This window comes from Zonotrichia leucophrys, chromosome 8, assembly GCF_028769735.1.
Source record: "Zonotrichia leucophrys gambelii isolate GWCS_2022_RI chromosome 8, RI_Zleu_2.0, whole genome shotgun sequence".
In the NCBI taxonomy this organism is placed as follows: Eukaryota; Metazoa; Chordata; class Aves; order Passeriformes; family Passerellidae; genus Zonotrichia; species Zonotrichia leucophrys.
This window is the reverse complement of record NC_088178.1, coordinates 16,979,257-17,001,153: the sequence shown is the minus strand read 5'-3', so window position 1 is coordinate 17,001,153 and position 21,897 is coordinate 16,979,257. Positions and strand designations below refer to the sequence as shown.

The window sequence follows — 21,897 nt, the reverse complement described above, 5'->3', positions numbered from 1 at the left end:
TGTCTAATCATTTCTCTGAAGAAATTCCTACAATTGTGCAACCTGAACTGCCCCTGGCACAGCTTGAGACTATGTCCTCTTGTCCTGTCACCTGTTCCTTGGGAGACCAGCCTGACCCCACCTGGTTACACCCTCCTTGCAGGGAGCTGCAGAGAGATAATGCCACCCCTGAGTGCCTCCCTTCTCCAGGCTAAACAAACCCAGCTCCTTCAGCTGCTCCTCATGGGGCTTACCTTCCAGAGCCTCCACTGGACACCCTGCAGCACCTCCCTGTCCCTCCTGCACTGAGTGGTCCAGCACACACAGAGCACTCGAGGCACCTCGCCAGTGCCAAGGACTGGGGGACAATCCCTGTCCCAGTCCTGCTGGCCATGCTACTTTTCACATAAGCCAGGATGCCACTGGCCTTCTTGGCCTGTGCTGGCTCGTACCCAGCAGCAGTTGACCAGCAGCCCCAGTCCCTCTCTGCCAGGCAGTTTCCAGCCACTCTGCCCCAAGCCTGTGGCACTGCAGAGCTTTGCTGTGACCCAAGGGCAGGACTCAGCATTTCTCTTTGTTGAGCCTCACACTCTTGGTCTCTGCTGATCAATCCAGCCTATCCAGATCCCTCTTGGCACATTTTTAATATTTTCACTTGAATATGACAGGGGAAAGTCATAACCACAAACTTAAGGTTTTATATAGAAAAAGTGAATTTGTTCTAGAGCTCCTAGACCAGATAAGAAACCTTTTAGATGTAATTTTAAACACTGAGTAATTTGCTTACTTTTCAGTACAGAGAATCAGCACTTAGATACTAATTTTTCTAAAATGAGTATGAGTCTTTCGAGGCAGGACAACAACCAAGGCCAAGGTCTACAAACAGGTGTCTTTATGATATACTTCAAGTAACATTTCCTCCAACATTTAAGCAATGGTTCCAAAAAGGTAATTTCCTTGCTCTGGTCCTCAAATAACGCGTGAAGTCTTTGTAATTTTTAATAACCGGCATTTCCGAGCCCGTCTCTACGCTGGGGCAGTAGGAACGTCGGACGCGGCTCCCACAGCCCCGGGGCCGGGTGAGCGCTGCCGCCTTCCAGCCCCGCCCGGGGCCGCTCCTCGCCGGCCTCCCCTGCCCGCTCCCGGCCCCGCTCCCGACCGACCGACTGTAAAAACCGTGTAACTCCAATAACCGCCGGAATAATAAAAATAAAATTTAAAAAGTCGATATTTGTGACTAACCGCCAGCGGGGCTTCCGGAGATGCCGTTATTGATAAACGAGGAGCTCAGCTCTCCCTGCTCCTCTGCCAGGGCCGGGCGGGCCGGGGCTGCCGCCTCCGGCGCCGAGAGCTGGGCACGCACCGGGCGCGTTCCAGGTGCTGTAATGCACCGCACAGAGCCATTAAATACCTCATTCCAGTCGTGTCGGAACCGGGTAAAGATCACCGCTGGTGACATCTCTGTGTTCCTTTGCTTGGCATCACACGGCACCTGGAAACAGAGCCGGGATCTCGCTGCGCTAGAGCGGACATTGCGGGGCTGCTCTCAGGGCCGCGCTCCATGAGCTTGCTGCTGCTCCCCGAGCAGAGCCCGGGTGGCAGGACCAAGGCGAGGGACAGACAGACCTGCTGGTCAAGAGGCTGCAGGAGCTTACGGCCACTAATTAAGATTTATTGGAACCACTGGTGTGATCGCAAAGCAAATTGCGGCTGTTTTGCAGAGGAAAGGGGTAACTGCTTCCACCTAGGGCACTCCCTGGAGCGGGGCTACAGGCGTAGCCCGTAATTCACCCGCAGAGCACACGCGCTGGTTCTGAGGAGCTGCAGCCAAGTGTAGCATGATGTTTATTGAAGGTATTGATTCACACATTATATTAGGAACACATGACCACTTTAGGAAAGGTTATCAGAAATACAAATATATTAAGTCATGTCAGATGTAAACCACCATCTGGTCCACTTTTGTACATGCTAAATGATTTTTTTTTTCCTAGATTTGTCCATAGGTATGGTTAGTAGCCCTCTTTCTTTTGGCAGAGTATTCTGTACAGACTGACCTGGCCCAGCACTGGCATTCGAAAATAGAAATCATATAGTGAAGTTTAGGAATAAAAAGACATGTGAACCTCCTGTCCTAAAGCCCTGTTAGAGTCTGGCAAGCTAAGCTGGAAGCTGATCTTATCCTTATGGCCAAAAGTAGAATGCAATGGATGCCTCCTCCAAGAAGAGAAAATTTACAGCTTTTATTAGATGTTACAGATAACCAGAGTATGCATTAATAGTCACTGTATGGATCAAAAGAGACATACAATTAATGTGAACATACTATATTACTGAACTATTATTACCACAAAAGTAAAAAGACTTTACCAGACCAAAAGACTGATTTGATCTGGTAATTGCAAGAGGGTATTTTTATTTGTTTACAAATATTCTTGTTATATATTCTGCAATTCTAGAGCTGAGGCACTACAGCACAGGCATCAAAAATCTCAACCAAATTTCCAGTTTTTATATATCCTATGACTAAAACGTCTTAAAAAATAATTTCCATACAACTTCAGTCTGAAATCTCTTAAGTCTCTTAAATTTTGTCTTAAATTGTTGGATATCAAAAAACACTAACATATTTGCTCCTGAGGATAATTAGCCCCCAAATTATTTTTAAAGTATACCTGAAATACATTGATAATTTAAAAACACATTTCAGGGTTAAATGATTCGTAAGTACACGAGTCTTTGGTAAATAATAACTACTCTGCTCTTCACTCAAATAAAAAACTCAATTATTTTTAGATCTAGAGTAACTGATTTCTTTAATAATTATTTCTCTAATGAATAAGGCTCACATGGCACAATGCTGAGTGGGATAAATGGCTGTATGTATCAAAACCCAAATGATGTTTTCAGGCTACAAATCCTGTAAATACTAGGTTCCTGCTCTGGCTCATTTTGGTTTTGTGCTGTTCAGCCAGTCTCAGGAATCTAGACCTGAATGAGAGCTTTCTAGTGAATTAGATTTCCAACATTTAAAGGTGTCAGCAATCTAGAAAATACTGTCCATTGCAAAGATACATTCTACAGTAGGTACTGGATTGCATGCTAAAAACTACAACAAACCAATTAGTGTAAGTTTTAAATAATACATTACAGCTGCAGTATTTCCTAAAAATGTCTGCTTTACCACTTAGGCAGTGTAACAGAAAAACTATGCACTATGCATGCGTGTGGAGCTGAGGATGACTGCTTGCTCCCAAAGGAAACCTAAAGGCACAGGATACAGGTAATGTGAATGAAAACCTGGAAACAAACATTGGCTTCCATTTTATTACGAGAATCCAATTAGGAAGTGAATGCCTAAACTGATATTTTACTGTTTGTGTATTAGATGCCTTCACTTTGGCTAAAGGATACTATATCATGTCCTTTAAGAAAAATAGCAGTATTAAATAGATCTTGTCATTTCAGAGGAGAAATAAAAATATGTCTGCTTTAGATTTGGCTTACAGAATTTTGGGGTTTATTTTAAACATATCCAAGAACAGATTATTTTTGATAACATATCCATGATCAAATTATTTTTGATAACTGTTACAGATTTACTCTTCTGCAAGAGTTTTCTAATTATCTGCTTTGTTAAAGGACATTTGAGACAATAAATAATAATACAGTTTACAATAAATAATTTTCAAGTCAAAGTATTGTACTTACAAAATAATGTAATACTGTATAGAATCTTCCAGAACAATTTCATTTTATATATTCTGCAGCAAAAATAACATTTCTAGTAGGAAGGAGTTACTTATAAACCTAGCAAGATCTACACATTCACATGTGTGTGTAAACAACTTAACAAGGTTCATTATGTTCCCAGAAAAGCTATGCTTTTACAGTAGGTTTTCAGCTAAATTTTATTATAATACGATGGTAAGAAATATATAACAGTGCTTATGTTTAGCTCCATCACAAGTTTAAAAAAAAAAAAAAAGAAATTGCTATTATTTACAACAGCAATTTCCTTTTACTTCACAAGTGGCTGTATCTGTGTGTGAACAAAAGGTTAGGGCGAGGCGATCCAGATGGACTGCAGCTAAGTTTGGATGAGGATGGTTTCAGGATGAACAGTGAAGGTCTTGGCAATAAACACCTAGAAAGGATATGAAAAACACAGCAAAGTTTACAGACAAAGCAACATTCAAGAGCAAAAGAACTAGTTGTTAATGTGCCAGACTTTATGATTGGTGTGTGCAGGAAACTCAGTACAGTAAATGCTATTTATGAAACACAGAGGGCAATAGGAACAAACTAACTCAGAAAAGGAATCTAAACTCTGTTGTATGAGGATCAAACATCTTTCCAGTTTTATGTTTCAAGCCATAAAATAAATAAACAATGGAATCCTGTGTAAACAACAGAATCCTGTTTAATTTAAACTGGGCAAAAAACCATCTTATAAAAAGTTGGATCATAAAAAAAAAAAACAAACTAATTAAACACCAAGATTTCCATGTCTAATGTTCTAAGAATAGACATGTTATCACTACAGTAGTAAAGGAAGAAATGATCCTACAACCTAGTAATTCAATTCCCATCAGTGATTATTTGCCTTTTAAATTCAAGCAACTGTATAGCTTGTATTTAATCTAAAAATACAAAGAGCAGTTTATCGTATCCTAATATTAATTCTTAAATATTTTCATGCTGTAATTAACTAAAAGTTAATTGTAGAAGTCAATAAAGTGTGCAAAAATAACATCCATACTAAATCAGAATTTCACAATGAATTATGTCAGTGTTAGGATGGATTAACACAACACATTGTATAAATTATTGCTTAAAAATTGTTGTGCAATTCTAGTGAATCATATTGATTAATGACAAATAAGTTAAAAGACTGGTCAGACTGATCCCATGGATAGAAACAGCAGCACTGTGTCAAGAGGAACAATGTATATGAGAAAGTGTGCACATGTGCTTTGTTTAAGCTTGAGAAAAACCTTATCACCAACATATTTTTAAAGAATTTATTAAAAAAAAAAAAAAAGTCTGATTTGGAATGGGTTTTTGGTGAGCTTGACACTTCACTGCGTCACCAGACCTAGTCCTACCTTTTCCTGATGATACAGTAAAAAACTCCAGTACTTCCCAGAGAATATGCCATGCAATAGATAAGGTCATTTAGCAAGCTGTAAAGACCTAATGGTAGATTTTTTTAAATTGTTTTTTTTGTAACATGGGTTAATTTATGACTTTTTAGACAGTTTGATTTTAGCTAATTTTTTAAGAGACTTTGGTATGGTTTTTGAGCAATCCTGTTGTTTCATTTACTTAGTGGGTTTCCAGTTAAGAGATAGAATTGAAAAGAAATTTGAGAAGTTATTAAAGAATTCTGTGGCAGTTTTCATTATCTTTTTATCTGTCCCTGTACAAATAAATTTTCCCAGCTAAAGGCCTATCTATTTGTAAACTGTGAGAGCTTTAGTTTCACAAACATTTGTTTCTTAAACACAAACAAAATAAAAAAAATTGTTCGTGCTCAGACAAAAACAAAGTTCTTCAAATTAGATTTTATAAAGTCTTGAAAAAATTGACTTCTCATACATTTATTACATTATACTGTAATATTTTCTGCCACCACAGAATTTTATGGAGAGTCAGGAGAACTATTATTAGTAGTGGAGATTCATTAAAAACAGAAACCTGTGTGAAAAGTGAATTGGTATTGTGGTTCTCCCACTTCTAGAAAAGGAGTTCATTACAATTGTGGGCTGTTACAGACAAGAGAATTTATTTCCATGTGTGTCTTTCATTTCACAAATTCAGAATATCATGGTTAACTGGCATATTGCTGTATTCATGTCTAGATGAAACATTTAACTGTAACTTTAATCAGAGTTGTCTTGACACTCCATTACTGATATTTAGGATATAGAGGGCTTAGATTCCTCCAGCCTATGAAGTTTATGAATAACTTCCATTCAGCATCCAAAGAAATACAGAAACTGGAGACGAGAAAGTTCTCTTGGAACATCCCTTTCATTGCATTCCAAAGGCAAGCCTGTTAGTTGAGTACATTACAGTAATCTGATCTTTGTGGTTGGTCATGATGTAAAATTTTCTGCAGCATTAACTATAAAGGCAATAAAAACTTTGAGATTTTCTAGTCATAGCTAATCCAAATGACTTTACCGTACTCCTGCTATTACTCAGGAGCTGTTAATATTGAATACGATTGGTTTGTGGCTAACCTACTTCTGCTTTTGCTGTGATCAAGCAAATTTAGTTTCTGGTTGGCTTTAAATTATGTTAGAGTGTCTTAAGATCCACATGTCAATAATGCATGGGTCCAGTGTATCAAATAACTAATCTGAGATATATCAAGTAAGCAATTAAGTAATAAAATAAGTTTAATAGATAATATATCAAAAATTTGTTTTTCACATAATGCTTAAATCACAAAGCCCTTCTATGAAACAATATATGCAAGATATTTTATATAAACAAAGCACTTGTAATTTTTATATACACAGTAATTAAAATGGGATAGAATTTGGATCCTAGGTAATTTAAAACTGACATTTAATTCTCTGTCTATGACTGTTTAATTGCAAATTATTGACTGCCATAGTTGGAGCATTCTCAGTAATCCCTACACTGATAATATTATAACCTCTATTGTATCCAGTTGGGGAACTAAACCAGCCAATGGAGAGTCAAGTAAGTGCCAAATAATTCTTTTACTATATGATGCTGTTTTGCAAGGTTTGAAAATATATTTATGCTCCATAAAATGGAATAATAAAACTTCTGGTCTATAGATTTTGGAAATCAACTTTGCAAAACTGTGCAACACAGTAAATCAGATGGCACTTACCTGACCCTTGGCTGGAGCTGTGCCCCTATGGCAGCCCACTGCGAATGTGAAGCCAGAAGTATCTGACATGTTAGGATACCTCTAGGAATGCAAATCTGGAAACACTGACTTTGAGGGATCTGAGAAGGGGAAGAAAGGAGATTTTCAGTTCACTTTCTGGAAAGCCTTTGCTGCAGCTAATTAGGCAGTAGGCAATCAAGAGTTTAATAAGTGTACAAGATGTACACAAGTTCACAGAAGTTTCATAAGACATACAAGATGTGTATGTCAAGTTTTCTTTTGGTAGCACTTCATGACTGGGGCAGTGATATTGGAATGACTAAAAGTCAAGATCAAGGGATATGCTGGGGAGTTTGGTGGGTTTTTTTGCTAAATACAGAGGAAACCAGACTTAAGGAAAAATTTAGTGGTAGCAACATGGAATAAAACCTGTTCCAGTACTATCCTTTATACGTATAACTTAGGAGGAAAATATTCAAATTTATACCTTGTATCATCCCAGTGGTGGCTCATCCCAGTTGGGGATCCTCTTGCATCTGATGAGTGTTTGTAAACTACCAGCAGGCAGTGTTTACAAAGCTGAACTATTCGCTGGCAGCACTGGAGCTGCTCCGGAGTCAGCGCCTCTGAGCCTTTACTAAATGTGGTTTCCCAAGAGCTCCTATTATGGAAACAGAAACAAATTCATGGTCTCTGTCACAAATTGCAATCTAAGAGCTTTATTACGTTATATCAGATTTAACAACTGAGGAACAAGAGAAAAAGCACAACCTTGCAGGAAAGGCACAGGAAAGGTTTATACTATTTAACACAAATACTGGCAGATGCTGAGTCCAAAACACAAAGTAAGAAATTAATCTTTATATGGGAAATATCCACTGCCATTTTTCATTTGGTTTGTTTCCTGAAGTGTTTACAGAGCCATTACTTCGGTTTAGCACATAAAGAGTTATGGTCACAAAATTGTATATTTGTCTAACAACAGGAATAACACAAAACACTTATTATTTTTAACAGGCTACCACCTGTTAAAAGGAATTAAAGGAAGTAATAAAAGTAATAAATTAATTCTAAATGTCCACACAGCATAATAATACTTTTATTTTAAGTTCATGATAGTAAGAAACAAGTATGAAATTAATTTACAGGACATTAGTATGTGTTCTGCTTCCTTATGCAAAAAAGCATATGAAGAGAGTCCCTTCAGTTTAGTCATTCGAATACTGCTTATTATTTCCTCTGGTCGCATGGGTTGGTTATCTACACTTAAGTGTAACTTGCAGAGTACATCTATAGAAAAATTCCTTTTGTTTTCTTAAGAAGCCATTTTTCTTTGAGGGAAAAAAAGCCACAAGGCCTACCACATCCATATAAACCAGGTGTGTTTCAGCACAGAAGACTACAATAAATAGTTCTTTGCATACATCTCTGCACTCTTGTTTGTGCAAAATTCTGACCATATTATAAATCATTCAATCTGTTTTAAAAGGCAACGTGGTGCTTGTGAAGACTTTTTTTGGACAAAATTATTATCCAGTAGCACAGATGGTTTGTAAGCTTGAGCTTTTTTGTTTGTGTATGAAAGAAGCACTTCACAGAGTGCGGAAAATTTGCTGCATCTGGCTTCAACATAGCATCCAGGCCGATTTAGCCTTGCCCACAGAGAGCAGCAGTAGATTTCACAATGCCCATGTAGAAAGTTCATCCTTCAAACAACATCACAGAACCAGCAAGCTCACTCCTGCCTAGTAAGATTTTTTTAAACTGAGCTGCATTTCACTGTGAGGGCGGTGAGACACTGGCACAGTTTGCCCAGGGAGGCTGTGGATGCCCCAACCCTGACGGTGTTCAAAGCCAGGTTGGAAAAGGCCTTGAGCAACCTGGTCTAGAGGGAGGTGTCCCTGTCCATGGCTGGGGGCTGGGACTAGATCATCTATAAGGTCCATTCCACCCCCTTAAAATTTTATGAATCAATGATTCTATGATTAGGATGGAATTTAAACCATTTATGACTAAAAGTATGTATAGTTAACTGATTTGTCAGCCTGGCTCCTCTGTCTAGATGGTATGTTCCAGCTGAAAACATTCAGTCCTACTGAATTTTCATTGCAAACATAAATTTCAATGATGCAAGCATTTGTCTTTAATTATTATTCATACAATTGTTTAAGTATTGTTTGTATACATCAAAACTTTAATTTCACAAACTGAATCATCATAGAATCATTTAGGTTGGAAATGAGCTCTTAAGATCATTGAGTAATACTACTACTTTTCTTTAATATATTTTTCTCAACTGTTTTCTGTCTGCAAACTGTCCATATTTATTTTTATATTGTAATTAATCTATTGTCTTCAGTCTTTCCTCATGAAGTCAAGTTGGTAGAAAGTAGCAAGATGACGGTCCAAGTATTACATTCCTTCAACAGATTCACATTGCTACACATAATTATATTATAATTAACTTCATTCACTCAGAAATCCTGTAGAAGAAACTTTCCTGATAAATTCTTTAGGTTCTGGACTTTGTGATAACTTTTCTACAGTTAAGTGGCATTTTTTCAGTGACAAATAATATATGGCCTGCTGCAACTGTGACTGACTATGAACTAATACTAGATAGTTACCCTCATAACAAAAGCTGAGATTTGGAAACATACACATGAATTTTAATGAACTTTCATATAAATGTGCCTGTGCAACTTCCTCCATGTGTTAGACAGATTCAGTTTATTCTCCATTATACTGCAATCAACAGGGATCAGAATTCTGTTTCCTAAATTTAATTGGTTATGCTGTAACTTTATCTTCCATACATTAGTGAGAAATCACAGACTCGTCACCAGATACAAAAAAAGAGTATTATACTGGATTGTGCAATGTGGTCAATCATGTGTTACTATTTTTATAATCATCTGAAGTCAACTTGTTCTTCTAGTTTTTTTCTATTAGTTTTAGTTGTTTATTATACAGTAAAACAAATGAACCTTTATGAAACCCTTTACAACACCTTTTTTTCAAAGAGAATTTTTTGTTCTTTCTTTTCATTAAAATAGCACATACCTAGCAGAGATCTAACCAGCAAGAGGAAACCTTAAGGCCATTAGCTCCATTCTTCTCCCAAGACATCTATAATATGAATAGTGAACACACTACACTCCTTAATGGATTTTCACATAGTAATGTTGTTTCTGAATCAGCACATTAATTCCTCTTTCCCAACATGTTTCTCTAAATTCTACACACACCCTATGTTTATTCCAATCTGTTTATTCCAATTCTTTAAAATGGCACAATGAACTCTTGGGGAAGAGTGATGAAAAGTAGACCTCTGCTACAGAGGTACTGCCATGAGTTCTCAGCTGTGTGTTATGGGGCAAGAAGGATGCTTGTAACTGAATAAACAACACACTGGCAATGTGCAAACAGCCTTTTTGTTTTCTTCCATGAATTCTGTATTATCTGTAACAAGTGTTTTACATGCAGAGTGATACTTATACATCCTGGATATTTATATATTCTACAGTATTTTTAGAATCTTTTATATAACAACTCCTCTTACAAGGAACTGGATCTTTTTCAAAGAATAACTCCACTTATAATATTTTATGACAACAAAATAATTGAGCTTGTACTCAAGACTTTACACACCTCTGCTAGCATGAAGGAAAGAAAAAATTGTAAAGAATCCTAAGAGCTTGCACAACAAGCGTTCAGTAATGAGATAATGATAAAAGACCTGTGGATCTTTTGGATCCCTCAGATCCCTCTTCTTCTTGTGATCAGTTTTCTTGGGAAACAATTAACAAGGGTAATGTGTGAGTTCTCCACATACAATAAATGACTATGTGTGAACATTGTTGATTCCTTTGTCCGTACAATATCCGACAGCATATTAATTGTTGTAGTTCATTTTCAATACATCTCTTAGAACAACTTATGCAAGCTAACAAATGCCCCCCTTCATTCTTTATACATTTTATATAATAACAGAGAAAATGTTCTTTTTTGTGTGCAATATATTTCATATTTAAAATTTTGTATTCTTATTTTATGAATAAATTGGTGTGTGGGAGCAATTGGTTAATACCCTTGATATGATCCCCCAAATCTATATTTCTACCAATGCCTTTGATTTCAGGAATTTAGATTCTGAAGTAGAGGTTATTGAACTTGTTTATATGTCCAGATCTTTTCTTCCCTGTAAAAAACTTGTATTTGCTACCCAAACCAAAAACACCTGCTTACATGGACGTTCAATATTCTGCATATACTTAACTTTCTACCAGTATGGGAAACAAAGAATGTAATCAAGCACAGAAGTTTATACTGTTTATTAGTAAACCACAGAAGTGACATTGCATCTGGCATGAGATGTCAGCTGCACTTGTGACTGAACTCTCCTAATGATCTGGAGCACAAATAGATAATTTCATTTCTGTTGATGGCAAGTCCATGTTTGACACAATGGTCTGGCTTAAAAATCACGCACCATCCAGCAAAAGAGTTGACTTAAGGGCTAAAATACTTTGAATATTATATTTTTTCCTTAGATTATTACATTTGTAAATACATTACTAAATGTTAGATTCCATTTCTGAAAAGGTTGGCCTTGATTGCTAGATTTAATTCTACTATATATCTTAAGGTGCTTTTCAAACAAGTTCAGTGTATGACATCATTCTTGTGAGTGAAAATGAGCAATAAAATTTGTCAGCATTGATTGTAATTGTGAAGTTATGAAGAAGAAGAAAAGAAAAATTGGCTTACCCTGAATTACAGAAACAGTTCCATAGGCCTTGGCCGTGGCTCCAAAGCAAGCGATTAAACAGCCGGTTAAAAAGACGGTACAGATGGAGATTTTCAATGTCCGGAGCTTTCCAGACGTGCTGTAGAACTGCACGGACACTTGTCCTGACTATATCCAAAACCTAGGAAAGAGCATTCCAAGTAAATCAAAGACATTTTGCAAAACCAAAACCCAGCTGATGGCTGATGCCCAGCATGCATACGGACAGTTATCCCTGTACATATGACTGCATACCTGTACATTTCTACAGAGGTCTGGGGTTCATTTCTGTGCAGCCATCAGCTAACTTTTTTATTATTATGTGTTCTTTCTGTTAGTAACATTTTGCAAAGCCAAATCAAAGTATTTTAATTTTATTACTGAAAAGTTTATTTCTGTTTTTTCAGTCTGTTCAATAATACTAGCTCGTTTAAATGACAGAAAGGGTAAAAAGAAACAAAATCTAGTCTTTAATTGTGTCAATTTAAGACTAGAAGCAACTTAATTAACCCAAGCACTGTATGTCTTCTTTTCCCACTCCCTTGTAAAATCTATTTTATAAAGAACTAAAATGTCCTGGAAAATTACAAACTGCCTTTGATTTAATGTCTGTTTAAGCTCAGTGTTGCCCTATATCAAACCATCTTAGTGTACCTGGCAAGAGACAGTGGTGACATCAGTAAGAAAATAATCAGCAAGATATTTAAAATAGAAACATTTATCAGCACACCATGGATTTATTACATTTGGACTACATTTAAATTCAAGAGCATAAAGGCTGAGCTGCATTCAGTATAGTGCTAGACAGCTGCACATCCAACTTACTAGAGTCCTGGATACACCTTTGCACATCCCACTGAACTGGGGCATGGAAGGAAGGTGGGATTTATTGTGCCTGCTTTTAAATATCTGGATATTCTCTTAACCGAGTCGTCTATGTTCCCTTCATAATCCCTGGAGTGTATCAGACTCCAGAGTGTCTTGGATTCTGTCTATTTAGATACTATCAATAAGTCTGGGAATATTTTTGTGACCAAAGTAGTATTTAGACCACATATTGACACTCTGAACAGTGTAAAATCTGTCCTATAAAAAAGCCTACAGTGCATGTAAACTATCAACAAAAAAAGCCAGTTAAATCCATGAAATTTCCTTAAAGGAAACACCCTCTCTGCCTTTTTGGCATAACAGCATCTACCAAAAAAGCAATCACCCTCAAGTGGGTAGTAAACAGATGGGGATATTTGCTAATTTGTGTAAGATTTTATAAATTAGAAAGTACAATGCTTTCCCTGGAAACTTTCAGGTATGTAAGACAAACCGATTCATGTAGTGAATCATGGTTCTCAAAAGGTGAAAGAGATTTAGTAGAACAGTAAATTATGGAAGAATGCTGTGGAATTGCAATTTTTAGATTCTACATAAAAAATTGTTGTTTATAAATTGTCTGACAATGAAGGAAATAAAGCTTAAATATACAAAATGCAATAGCACAAGGAAGCTGTTTAGTATGCCTAATGGGCAGAAAATCTATAGATACCTAATAATGACAGCCTTGATGAAATATGGTTTTTTCCATGTTATTTAAACTCTTTTTGAAGACCTGAGATTAGTCTGCATGCACAGGTCTTGCAGAAATTCCATGTACATAATAGCCCAAAGTAAATACAATACTGTCCTCTCTGTTGGGAATCATTATGAATGCAGGTATCTAATGCACTAAAACCCACACCCATGGCCTACTCCTCCCAAAGAGTGAGATAGAAGGAGTAAGATATTAAAATCTAAGGGTGCTGATCTTTTTTTGTGATAGCAGGAGCTAAGCCCAGGTTTTGGACTGTCCCATGCCTGTGGGACAGGCTCAGACTTTCAGACACTTCCTTAGCAGCATCAGCCTTCATGCTTCCCAAGCCCTTTTCCTTGTGTCTCACCTGTCCAAGGCATTCCCACACACATGGCTGGTGTCTGTGGTCAAACACACATCTGAAACAACTCAGTCCCTAAAGCACATAAGAATCGGCCCTGCATTTCTTTGCAGATTTACACTGACAATAGTATCTCCTTCTGTGAAAAAGAACAATACCACCCTGTATAGACTCCCTCACTAGTTCAAAAGACATAAGCTAAAAACAATGATGCCAATGTAGAGCTTTTCCTTTTACTGTAGTACCTGGAGTTGAAGAAAACTAAGAACTGAACATCTTAGAGCAAGCCACAGACTGCCAAGTACTCTGGAAAAAAAAATCTTTCTCCTGTTTTTACTGTGCTGATATTGCCAATATGCCAATGCAGGAAATGTGCTGGTTAATTGTCCCTAATGTGCAAACATGGCAAAAAAAATCATCCATTTAAGAAAAGAGACAAGGCATTGCACAAGGGCTGGAACTTCATGAAACCTATATCTTCATTTTTCTAAATTAATTTCCCTAACTTGCCTTCATTTTTCTCTTTAATTTACATCATTTACTTTAACAAAACAAATTTTCTAGGTATAACAGAACAAGATGTTATGAAAGGGTGTATTCAAAACCCTCTGGTAAGCATCAAAACACTTTTAAAGAAATTATGTAAAGTGATGCAACATCAAGCAGTCATAACTCCTCCCATACCAAAATCTCTTTTTATTGAAAGTCTTAGAGTAGAAGTTAATTTTTTTTAACATGAATTGATTTAATTGGTTTACTCTCAACTTCTGAATGCCTCCTATATCCATGCTGTAATGCCAGAACATTACACACAAGATTATAAGTGTAAGTTTAATTTTTCTATATGATGTTGAATAATTGTTAAGCAAATACAGCTGTCAGGTATGAACATTGTGCAATCTAGTACATTGCCCAGGTATTTTCTTCTTGTGTGTTAGAATTTCCCAGTAAGTAAGAGGGAAGGGGACTGAGATTCTGTGTTGTATTTCACAAAGTTGCAAAAGGTACCTTTGAGACAGATTTCTTACTTGCATAAATATTCTCCACCTTGCTCATTTCTCCTTCACCCACCTCATTGGAATATAAAACATACTTCTTTCAAATCAACAAAAGACATTTGGCAGTCCTCAGCTGCAATGTCATTGTCAAAGTTAATCCGTTTTTATAAACTACCCTTCTAAGAATAACTATCTGATTGCTTGAAGGGATTGAGGTTAAAAGCAGTTTTAAAAAAAGGCAAATCATTTCCAGTGCAAGCAAAGATGAAGGGCTCACTAGTGCTTCAGGAATTATAAGTCTCCTAAAGTTGTAAAAGATGTCCTCACAAGAAGAGCAAAAAGTCCACATTTCTGATTGTGCAGTTTTTGCAGGTAACAACCTGGCACATCAATCTCTGTCATCCTGACTTTGTACATGTGCCCTTGGTTTAACATGACTGCCAGTCAAATAAAGGGCAGAACCACCCTCTATGGGAGGCTTTCTGAAATAACGCTTAAAGGAGAAAATTCTTTGCTTGGTAGGTCCATTTTTTATTCAGCATGATCTCTTCTAATACTGTCGGTCAAATACTCCAACAGCCAAGTGAGTATCACTACCTCTAATGGAGTTTTAATATGCCTGGTCTGAAACTGCTGACTGGTGTAGCCTTTATCAATCAAATCTGCCAAGTGAATACCCTTCTAAGAACATTAGCTAGAACTTAGGTATGTAAGCACTAATCATTGTTTGCATTTTTTTTAGAAGACTAATTTTTTGAGAAATTGATTTTTAAATTATAATCCAGAGCAATCATGCTTCTCCAAATATGGAGCATAATGTCCTTTAATTGAATTAATGCATATCTATGTTAGTACCAATAGTCTACATTTTAGCATCTCAAGTCCCTCCCAGCCGCTGCAAAACACCAGTAGAAGCACTGCTATGCACCTACTTTAGATGACCTTCTGAAAATGAAATATGTCACTTACTTTTCGTTGTTTTGCTGAATCCAGTTTTACCAACCAATAGGATGAGACTTTTGTTTTATGATACTTCCAATTGTCCATAATCTGTGGTCATTGTAAAACACAAGATAAAAAATACGCATGAAAACAACTGAAAGCTGGTCTTTCAATCACAATCACTCCTAACCCTTAAAAATGTGAGCATCTTAAAGACTCCTGAGAATATTTTGCTATTTCTTGTAGAGAAATTTTCTCTACAAGAAATAGCAAAATATTTTCAAAATTATGTGGGGCAAAATTTGCAAAGATCTGTGTGATGCTTCAGTTTAATACCACCCTCTTTTCTACCTGATTCTGACAATCATACACTACAAAGCAGTTAGAAAGTTGTCTTGACTGACTCAGCCCAGATTTTTTGAGAGTAGTATGTTCAAGAATGCATAACTGCTGATATATTTAAATAGTGAGGGGTTTTGCTGCAAATGGGACATTGGACATACCTGGAAATCATATATGATAAATAATCATATGAACTTCAACACTCTCCTCTCACAAAATATAAGTGCTACCAAAATAGCTCAAGCTGCAAACATACATTGTTATTCTCGTTTTGTTTTCTTCCTACTCTACTCCAGACCTTCAACAAGTTCTGTCTCGCCAGCACTCGTTTTCCTCCGTGATGAACTCTTTCCCATCAGGAGTTGGTTATGGCCAGATGAACGTTACAAGAGCTGTGCCCCAGGAAGGCATGGGGCTCCCCAGGCTGGCGCTGTGCGAGGAGGCAGCGCCAGATGCGCACTCGCGGCCAGCTCGCGCAGAACCGCGCACTGGGGCTTCGGGGACAGCCTCTCATGGAGGGTTCCAGCCCTGCTGCTGGGAAACCCAGCCTGCTGGTGGTGAGTACTGTCTTCCACCAGCACCAAATCAACCATCACTACAGAAGAATTCCTTCCCACTCCAGTGTAGCAGCAGAGATTGCTAGAAACATAATCAGCATTCTGGAAGCTCACAGAGTTCAGGTCCTTTCTGGCCAGATAATAAATCAGATTAATTTTAACAGATCAAGGACAGTGCTCACTACATCAGAGCACAGGTGTTTGAATTCTTTCATTTTCCTTCTAAAATGACAAGAAAACATCCATCTTTATTTTTTTCTTTTCCATTCTGTTAGCTTCTTTGCATTAAATATTTACAAACTATTTAGACACCATGCAATTTCTGCTTATATATCAAGTATTGGGATTTAATTGACCTTTTTTTTGGCATTGTTTCACATGTCTTCAATACTAAACTACAAGGCTCAGGACAACATTAGATGTGAGAAAGGTGAATTTGGTAGACTACAAGAGCCAAAAAAGCACATGAGACTGGTGTTCTTTATGACCCCCAAACCTCCATTCTGCCTGCAGCATACTGTTCTGAGTTCTCTAGTACGCCTGCTTGAGAGCAAGTTAAACAGGTCAGGGTCTGTTTTAACAATATCAGATGAAATATGAATTGTAACATTCTTCTTAGCTTACTTAAAAGTTTGAACTCTCTCTACAATGAAAAACTGAATTTTCCTAACCCTCCTGATTATTTCTCACATATTTTATAAGGACACAGGAATGTTTTCAGTGCTGTGCTTTTAAGGTCAGAAAGCTCCAAGCTTTCAAATTCTTTTGAGTTATCCTGAGTTCTGGAAGTTTTAAGGCCACAGGAGCTAATGAATCATAGATTGAGCTTTTTACTTTCCTTCATTTCAGAAGCCTAAACAATGTCTAGCCTGTTCTTCTTTCTTATTTATAGATACTTACATCTTCTATAATTAATTCAGATTCTTCATTTGTTTTTCCTGGGAACCTTACTTTCAAGTCATTGATACGGAGAAGAGTCTCTTTTGTCAAAGCAACTTCTTGCTCTTTTGTTTTCTGTTGCAGCAAAGACTCACTCTAAAAGCCAGCACAAAGCAGAGGAAAAGATTTTAAGCGTGCCATTAAATCACATTACAAAGATGTTTGCTTGACAAAAAAAAAATTCTAGAGTGACGTAAAATATATTAATAAAGTGCATAGACATATTATCTAATACAGAACTAATATACATCACATACATTAATGCATCACCATTACTGAGAGTTGTCAAGAAATCCAAGAAAAACAGTTAAAATGTTCGTTTGTTTGAAACAGAATAAACAAACATATATTCCATATTTATGGTGCCACAATTTAAAGTATAAATTTGAAATTGAGATAATAGACTTTGAATTTAAATTCAACATAATAAAAAATATTAGTCATAAAAAGCATCCTTTCAATGCGTCACTTCAACAATTTAACATAAACAGGCAATATACCACAGGGCCAACATTTCAGGGAGCATTAAAAAGGCCACTTTTCTCCTGCTTTAGTCAGTAAGGGGTCTGACAGGGCCTCCAGTTGTCCAGAGTTTTGTTTAAAGTATCAATGGTTTTTAAACCAATACTGATCTGAACCCCTGCAGGGTTGGCAGAAGACCATCTCTGGAGGATTTGGGGGTCTACTTAAAAACATGACACACTAGTTAGAAGTGTTTCTGATCCTCTTTCTGTACTTTCACATACTTTTGCTTTTTCTCATTTGCAAGACCAAGTCAATCTAATTTTAACATTTTTCAAGAGTGAAATTCAAAATTTTTAGGCACTTCTAATCTTTGTATTCTGTAACAACTACAATACTTAAGGATATCTTTAATTAAGTGAGTGATAAATATTTTCAAGCACAAAAAAAATACTCTGGTATTTGATACATGTTAATATGGCTGAAATAATAAGATAGCAAATAATTTTAAATCCACTTATGCTTTTAACTCCTATAAGAATATGTCTGTAATTCCCAACTGTAAATGATTTATTTTAAATTTTGTTTCCCTGCATTTAGAACATTTGGATCTCAGCAGACTCCAAAAATGGCAGTGTACTGCTCTTTTCTTGCCCAAAGAACAGATAAACTAACACTTTATCATGCACAAATGATTTCTTCTTAGTAAGTCACAGATTATCAATTTTAATGTTATTCTAGCAGTAATATATAATATATTATTCTTAGTTGCAAAAATAATTATGAACAGAGTTTCATTCAGAATATAGTGCTAAATTATAAGTAATTCTTATCCATTCTGTAAGTAATTTTATTCACATCATTTTTAGGAAGCATGACCTAAGCTCTATCACCCAAAGTAATTGTTCTAGACATCAAGATCAAGATCATTTCTGTGGTGGAGCTTTCTCAATGAAAAAGAGAGTATGCTTTCTAACTAATGTTAATTTAAGCGAGTAGGCCATTTTTAACATCGGATGGTAAAAGACTGCTTTTAATCTTTCAGTAATTTGTATTTGATATAAAGTTAATGTGAATAGAAAAATCCATATTAGCACTGTCTCATTAAACTCTCAGGGTACATGGTGATGATAAAAGGGTACTTTTTAAACTTGAGATAGCTAATGCAATAAAACATACCTTTAACACGTTGTTGTGAAGACACAATCTTAATGTCTTTCCAATTCTATTAGCTGACTTTAAAGATGGAAAACCATGTTAAAGAGTATTTCACAAGATGTCAGCACACAATTTTAAAAGGACCCTTTTTCATCATTTAGACAAAGCCTCACAGGCAAAACAGACAATGAGCATTCTACCAGATAAAAATGATAATTAGAGATAGTAAATACTATGAAGCAAGTTAATTAGCATTACAAAAGGATTGCTCACAATCAAAGCTCACCACAATGCAGAGAGGCAGCAAATACGGGTTAAAAGTGCCAATTTGTTTTGCCCCAGCTCCACACAAATTATTTGGGTGATGAAATATATAGGTCAGGCATCAAAGCATGAATGGAAATGCTCTGGTACCAGCAGGCAGTGCAATCCTGAGTGAGGCTGGGGATTGATCCCTGCAAACACTGCCTAGGGATAAGTGAATATGGGCTCCATCACCCCAACACAAAAGAAAAAATGCCTGGGCTGTGAAGAGATACCAAAGAGGATAGCAATCTGCTAACAAAACGAAAAAAATATACATGGTCCAGAAGTATATTGTGAAAAGTATAACAAACCACAAAAATTCTAAACAATTAGAAGTGTTTAATCTTATCTGTTAATTATTTGGGCCAGTTGCTTGTCTGTCTCAAGGAGAGGGTGCAAATGAAAGCTAGTTTATCTTCTTTTTTAAAAAAGAGAATGGCTTCTGAGTCAGCTACTGCAGTGGCAAATCCCGAAGACCACAAGCCCTGTATAAATTTTCAGCTGTTCACTTTGGAAGTAGAGCTCTACTGCAGAGGTATAGCATATGCAAAACAGCTCTAATAGGTTGAAAATTAATCTCACCATCTTCTACAATGGACAGCCATACAAAACCTTCCTAATGTTTTATTCTGGCACAATGTATTTACCCTTGGACTATACACTGGGTTTGAAATCTGGATGTATTTTTGTTACTGTAAGGATTTTGAAGGTAGGTACAGCCTTACTTCAGAACCAGGAGCCCCCAGACAAATCACAGAAAATTTTTAAGAGAAGTAATGATCCTTTCTATCTTCAAAAGGCTGTTTAGGAGTGAAGGTTTCCCATTCAGAAAGTGAGGGTTTCCCATTCTCTTAAGAAACCTATTTCTACAAAATGTAACATCTGTATTGCTGCACCACAAACACTGAGACATCACAGCTGGCACTCATCCCATTTCACACACAGGTCTAGAGATCTTGTATGCTCAAGTGTCTGTCAAAACAATCTTGACAACAGTACCTCAAATTTTCTGATGTTGCAAAAATTACTAGTGTATTTATTGAGTTTTAGAAAGAATGGAACACATTTTGAATGCAACCACTGTGTTAACTCACCCCTGAAGAGTTCATAGTTCCCGAGGTGGCTGTCTGAGAGAATCTGGCTGAAGATGGGCTACGACTCAAGGAGTGGGACCTGTTCACAGAGGCTGTTCGCTGCATTTGGAGAGCTGCTTTGGCTGAGAAGGGGCGCGGCTCCGCTCCCTGGGACTGCATAGAGAGGACTGATATGGAGCGAGGGCAGCTCACAGAACGCCGGATTGGACCTGTGGATGATGTGGGGGACGAATATGATGGAGACTTTACATTTTTATTTGAAGGTTTGCAGTTCATTCTACCTGCAGACAGATCAAATGATTGATGTTATTATTTATTATTTTTTAACACCCATTTTTCAGTCTTTGTAACTAACAACACATATGATCAGTGTGTGCACAGATGTTGTACTACAATGTGTGTTGACTAACAGCTACCTATGTAGAAGTCAGTCGTGTCAGATCCCCTAACAATACAGAATTTACATATTCATAGGAACATTTATTTCTTCCTCATATTCAGCTTTAACCAGACTCCAATCCACTATAACACACACGAGATTTATGAGAGAGGGCATGTGATCTTTAGGTCAAAATATATGTGACTTCTCTGTATGGTTTCCTGACCATAACGATATGGAAACAGGAGAGAAAATTTGCACAATGGATCTCATATTTGAAGATTCAGTATCTCTCATTTGTTAAGGCATAGTTACACCATTTTTTAATTCAGTTTTCAGCTAAATAAATGCTGCTATGAAAAATAAAATTTTCGAAGCACCCTTATACATGTGCAACTACATTATAAAATTCTTTGAAACAATACATCACTAAAACAAACAATAACATGGTATATATCTATTAATTTAGAAAACATCTTAAAGAAACTAAAGCAAACCAGAGTTAAACCCTGAGATACAAAGCTGACACATTCTAAAAGACTGAGGAATTTAATACAAATCATCATCAATGCCAGACTTCCTTGGAAAAGTGATTATTTAACTTACCTGATCGTTCCAAAGATTTGTATTTATTTTCTTCAACATCATATGAAACTTTTTTCTCTTTTTTTTCATTGTGATCTTCCTTTTCAGTTTCTTCTCCCGAGTCTGACACACTGCTGTCACTATCACAGCTACTGTCACTGCTGTGGTTCTTATGTTTCCTTAAGGAATGTGCACTTTCTGGCATTGAACACAAGGGCTAAAAAAAAAAAAAAAACAAAAAAAAAAACCAAGAAATTTAATTGAATCCCAAAGAAACAACCAGCTATCACACTAGATCCCTGATTCAGGCAGGTTCAGGCAGTATTTGCACAGCTATAAATCCTCCCAAATTAGTTGGAACTTTGTCCTAAATTTTAGAATAATTGCTTAAATATTTCATTAAATTCATTCCACTGTAATTCTAATCTTTGTCACATGAAGAGCAGCCTAATATAGTGGGGGGGGGAATTATTTGAAGTATGAATTGCACTACCAGACATATCAAATTATGGTTTGAAATCATAAATCAATTTACTCAGAATACTATTTACAATCAGTTCAGGTTCCT

At 36.7% G+C, this 21,897-nt stretch overlaps 1 protein-coding gene across 9 annotated transcripts in view; it reads right to left on the bottom strand.

Moving 5' to 3' along the window:
- Window positions 1-1,811: 1,811 nt before the first annotated feature.
- Window positions 1,812-21,897, bottom strand: part of TTLL7 (tubulin tyrosine ligase like 7) — a 65,134-nt gene continuing 45,048 nt past the window's right edge. For 5 of the 9 annotated variants that reach the window (XM_064720112.1, XM_064720114.1, XM_064720117.1 and 2 more), the window contains 8 exons: window positions 21,351-21,546; window positions 20,366-20,646; window positions 18,987-19,043; window positions 17,307-17,441; window positions 15,535-15,615; window positions 11,624-11,784; window positions 7,341-7,514; window positions 1,812-4,126 (listed from right to left, as the gene is read on the bottom strand). In XM_064720112.1, the coding sequence (XP_064576182.1) occupies window positions 4,006-4,126; window positions 7,341-7,514; window positions 11,624-11,784; window positions 15,535-15,615; window positions 17,307-17,441; window positions 18,987-19,043; window positions 20,366-20,646; window positions 21,351-21,546 (1,206 nt within the window). In that variant the 3' untranslated portion in view covers window positions 1,812-4,005. Of the gene's footprint in view, window positions 4,127-6,853; window positions 6,973-7,340; window positions 7,515-11,623; window positions 11,785-15,534; window positions 15,616-17,306; window positions 17,442-18,986; window positions 19,044-20,365; window positions 20,647-21,350; window positions 21,547-21,897 lie in introns of all 9 variants that reach the window. The other 4 variants (XR_010441240.1, XM_064720119.1, XM_064720120.1 and 1 more) reach the window with 4 other exon arrangements.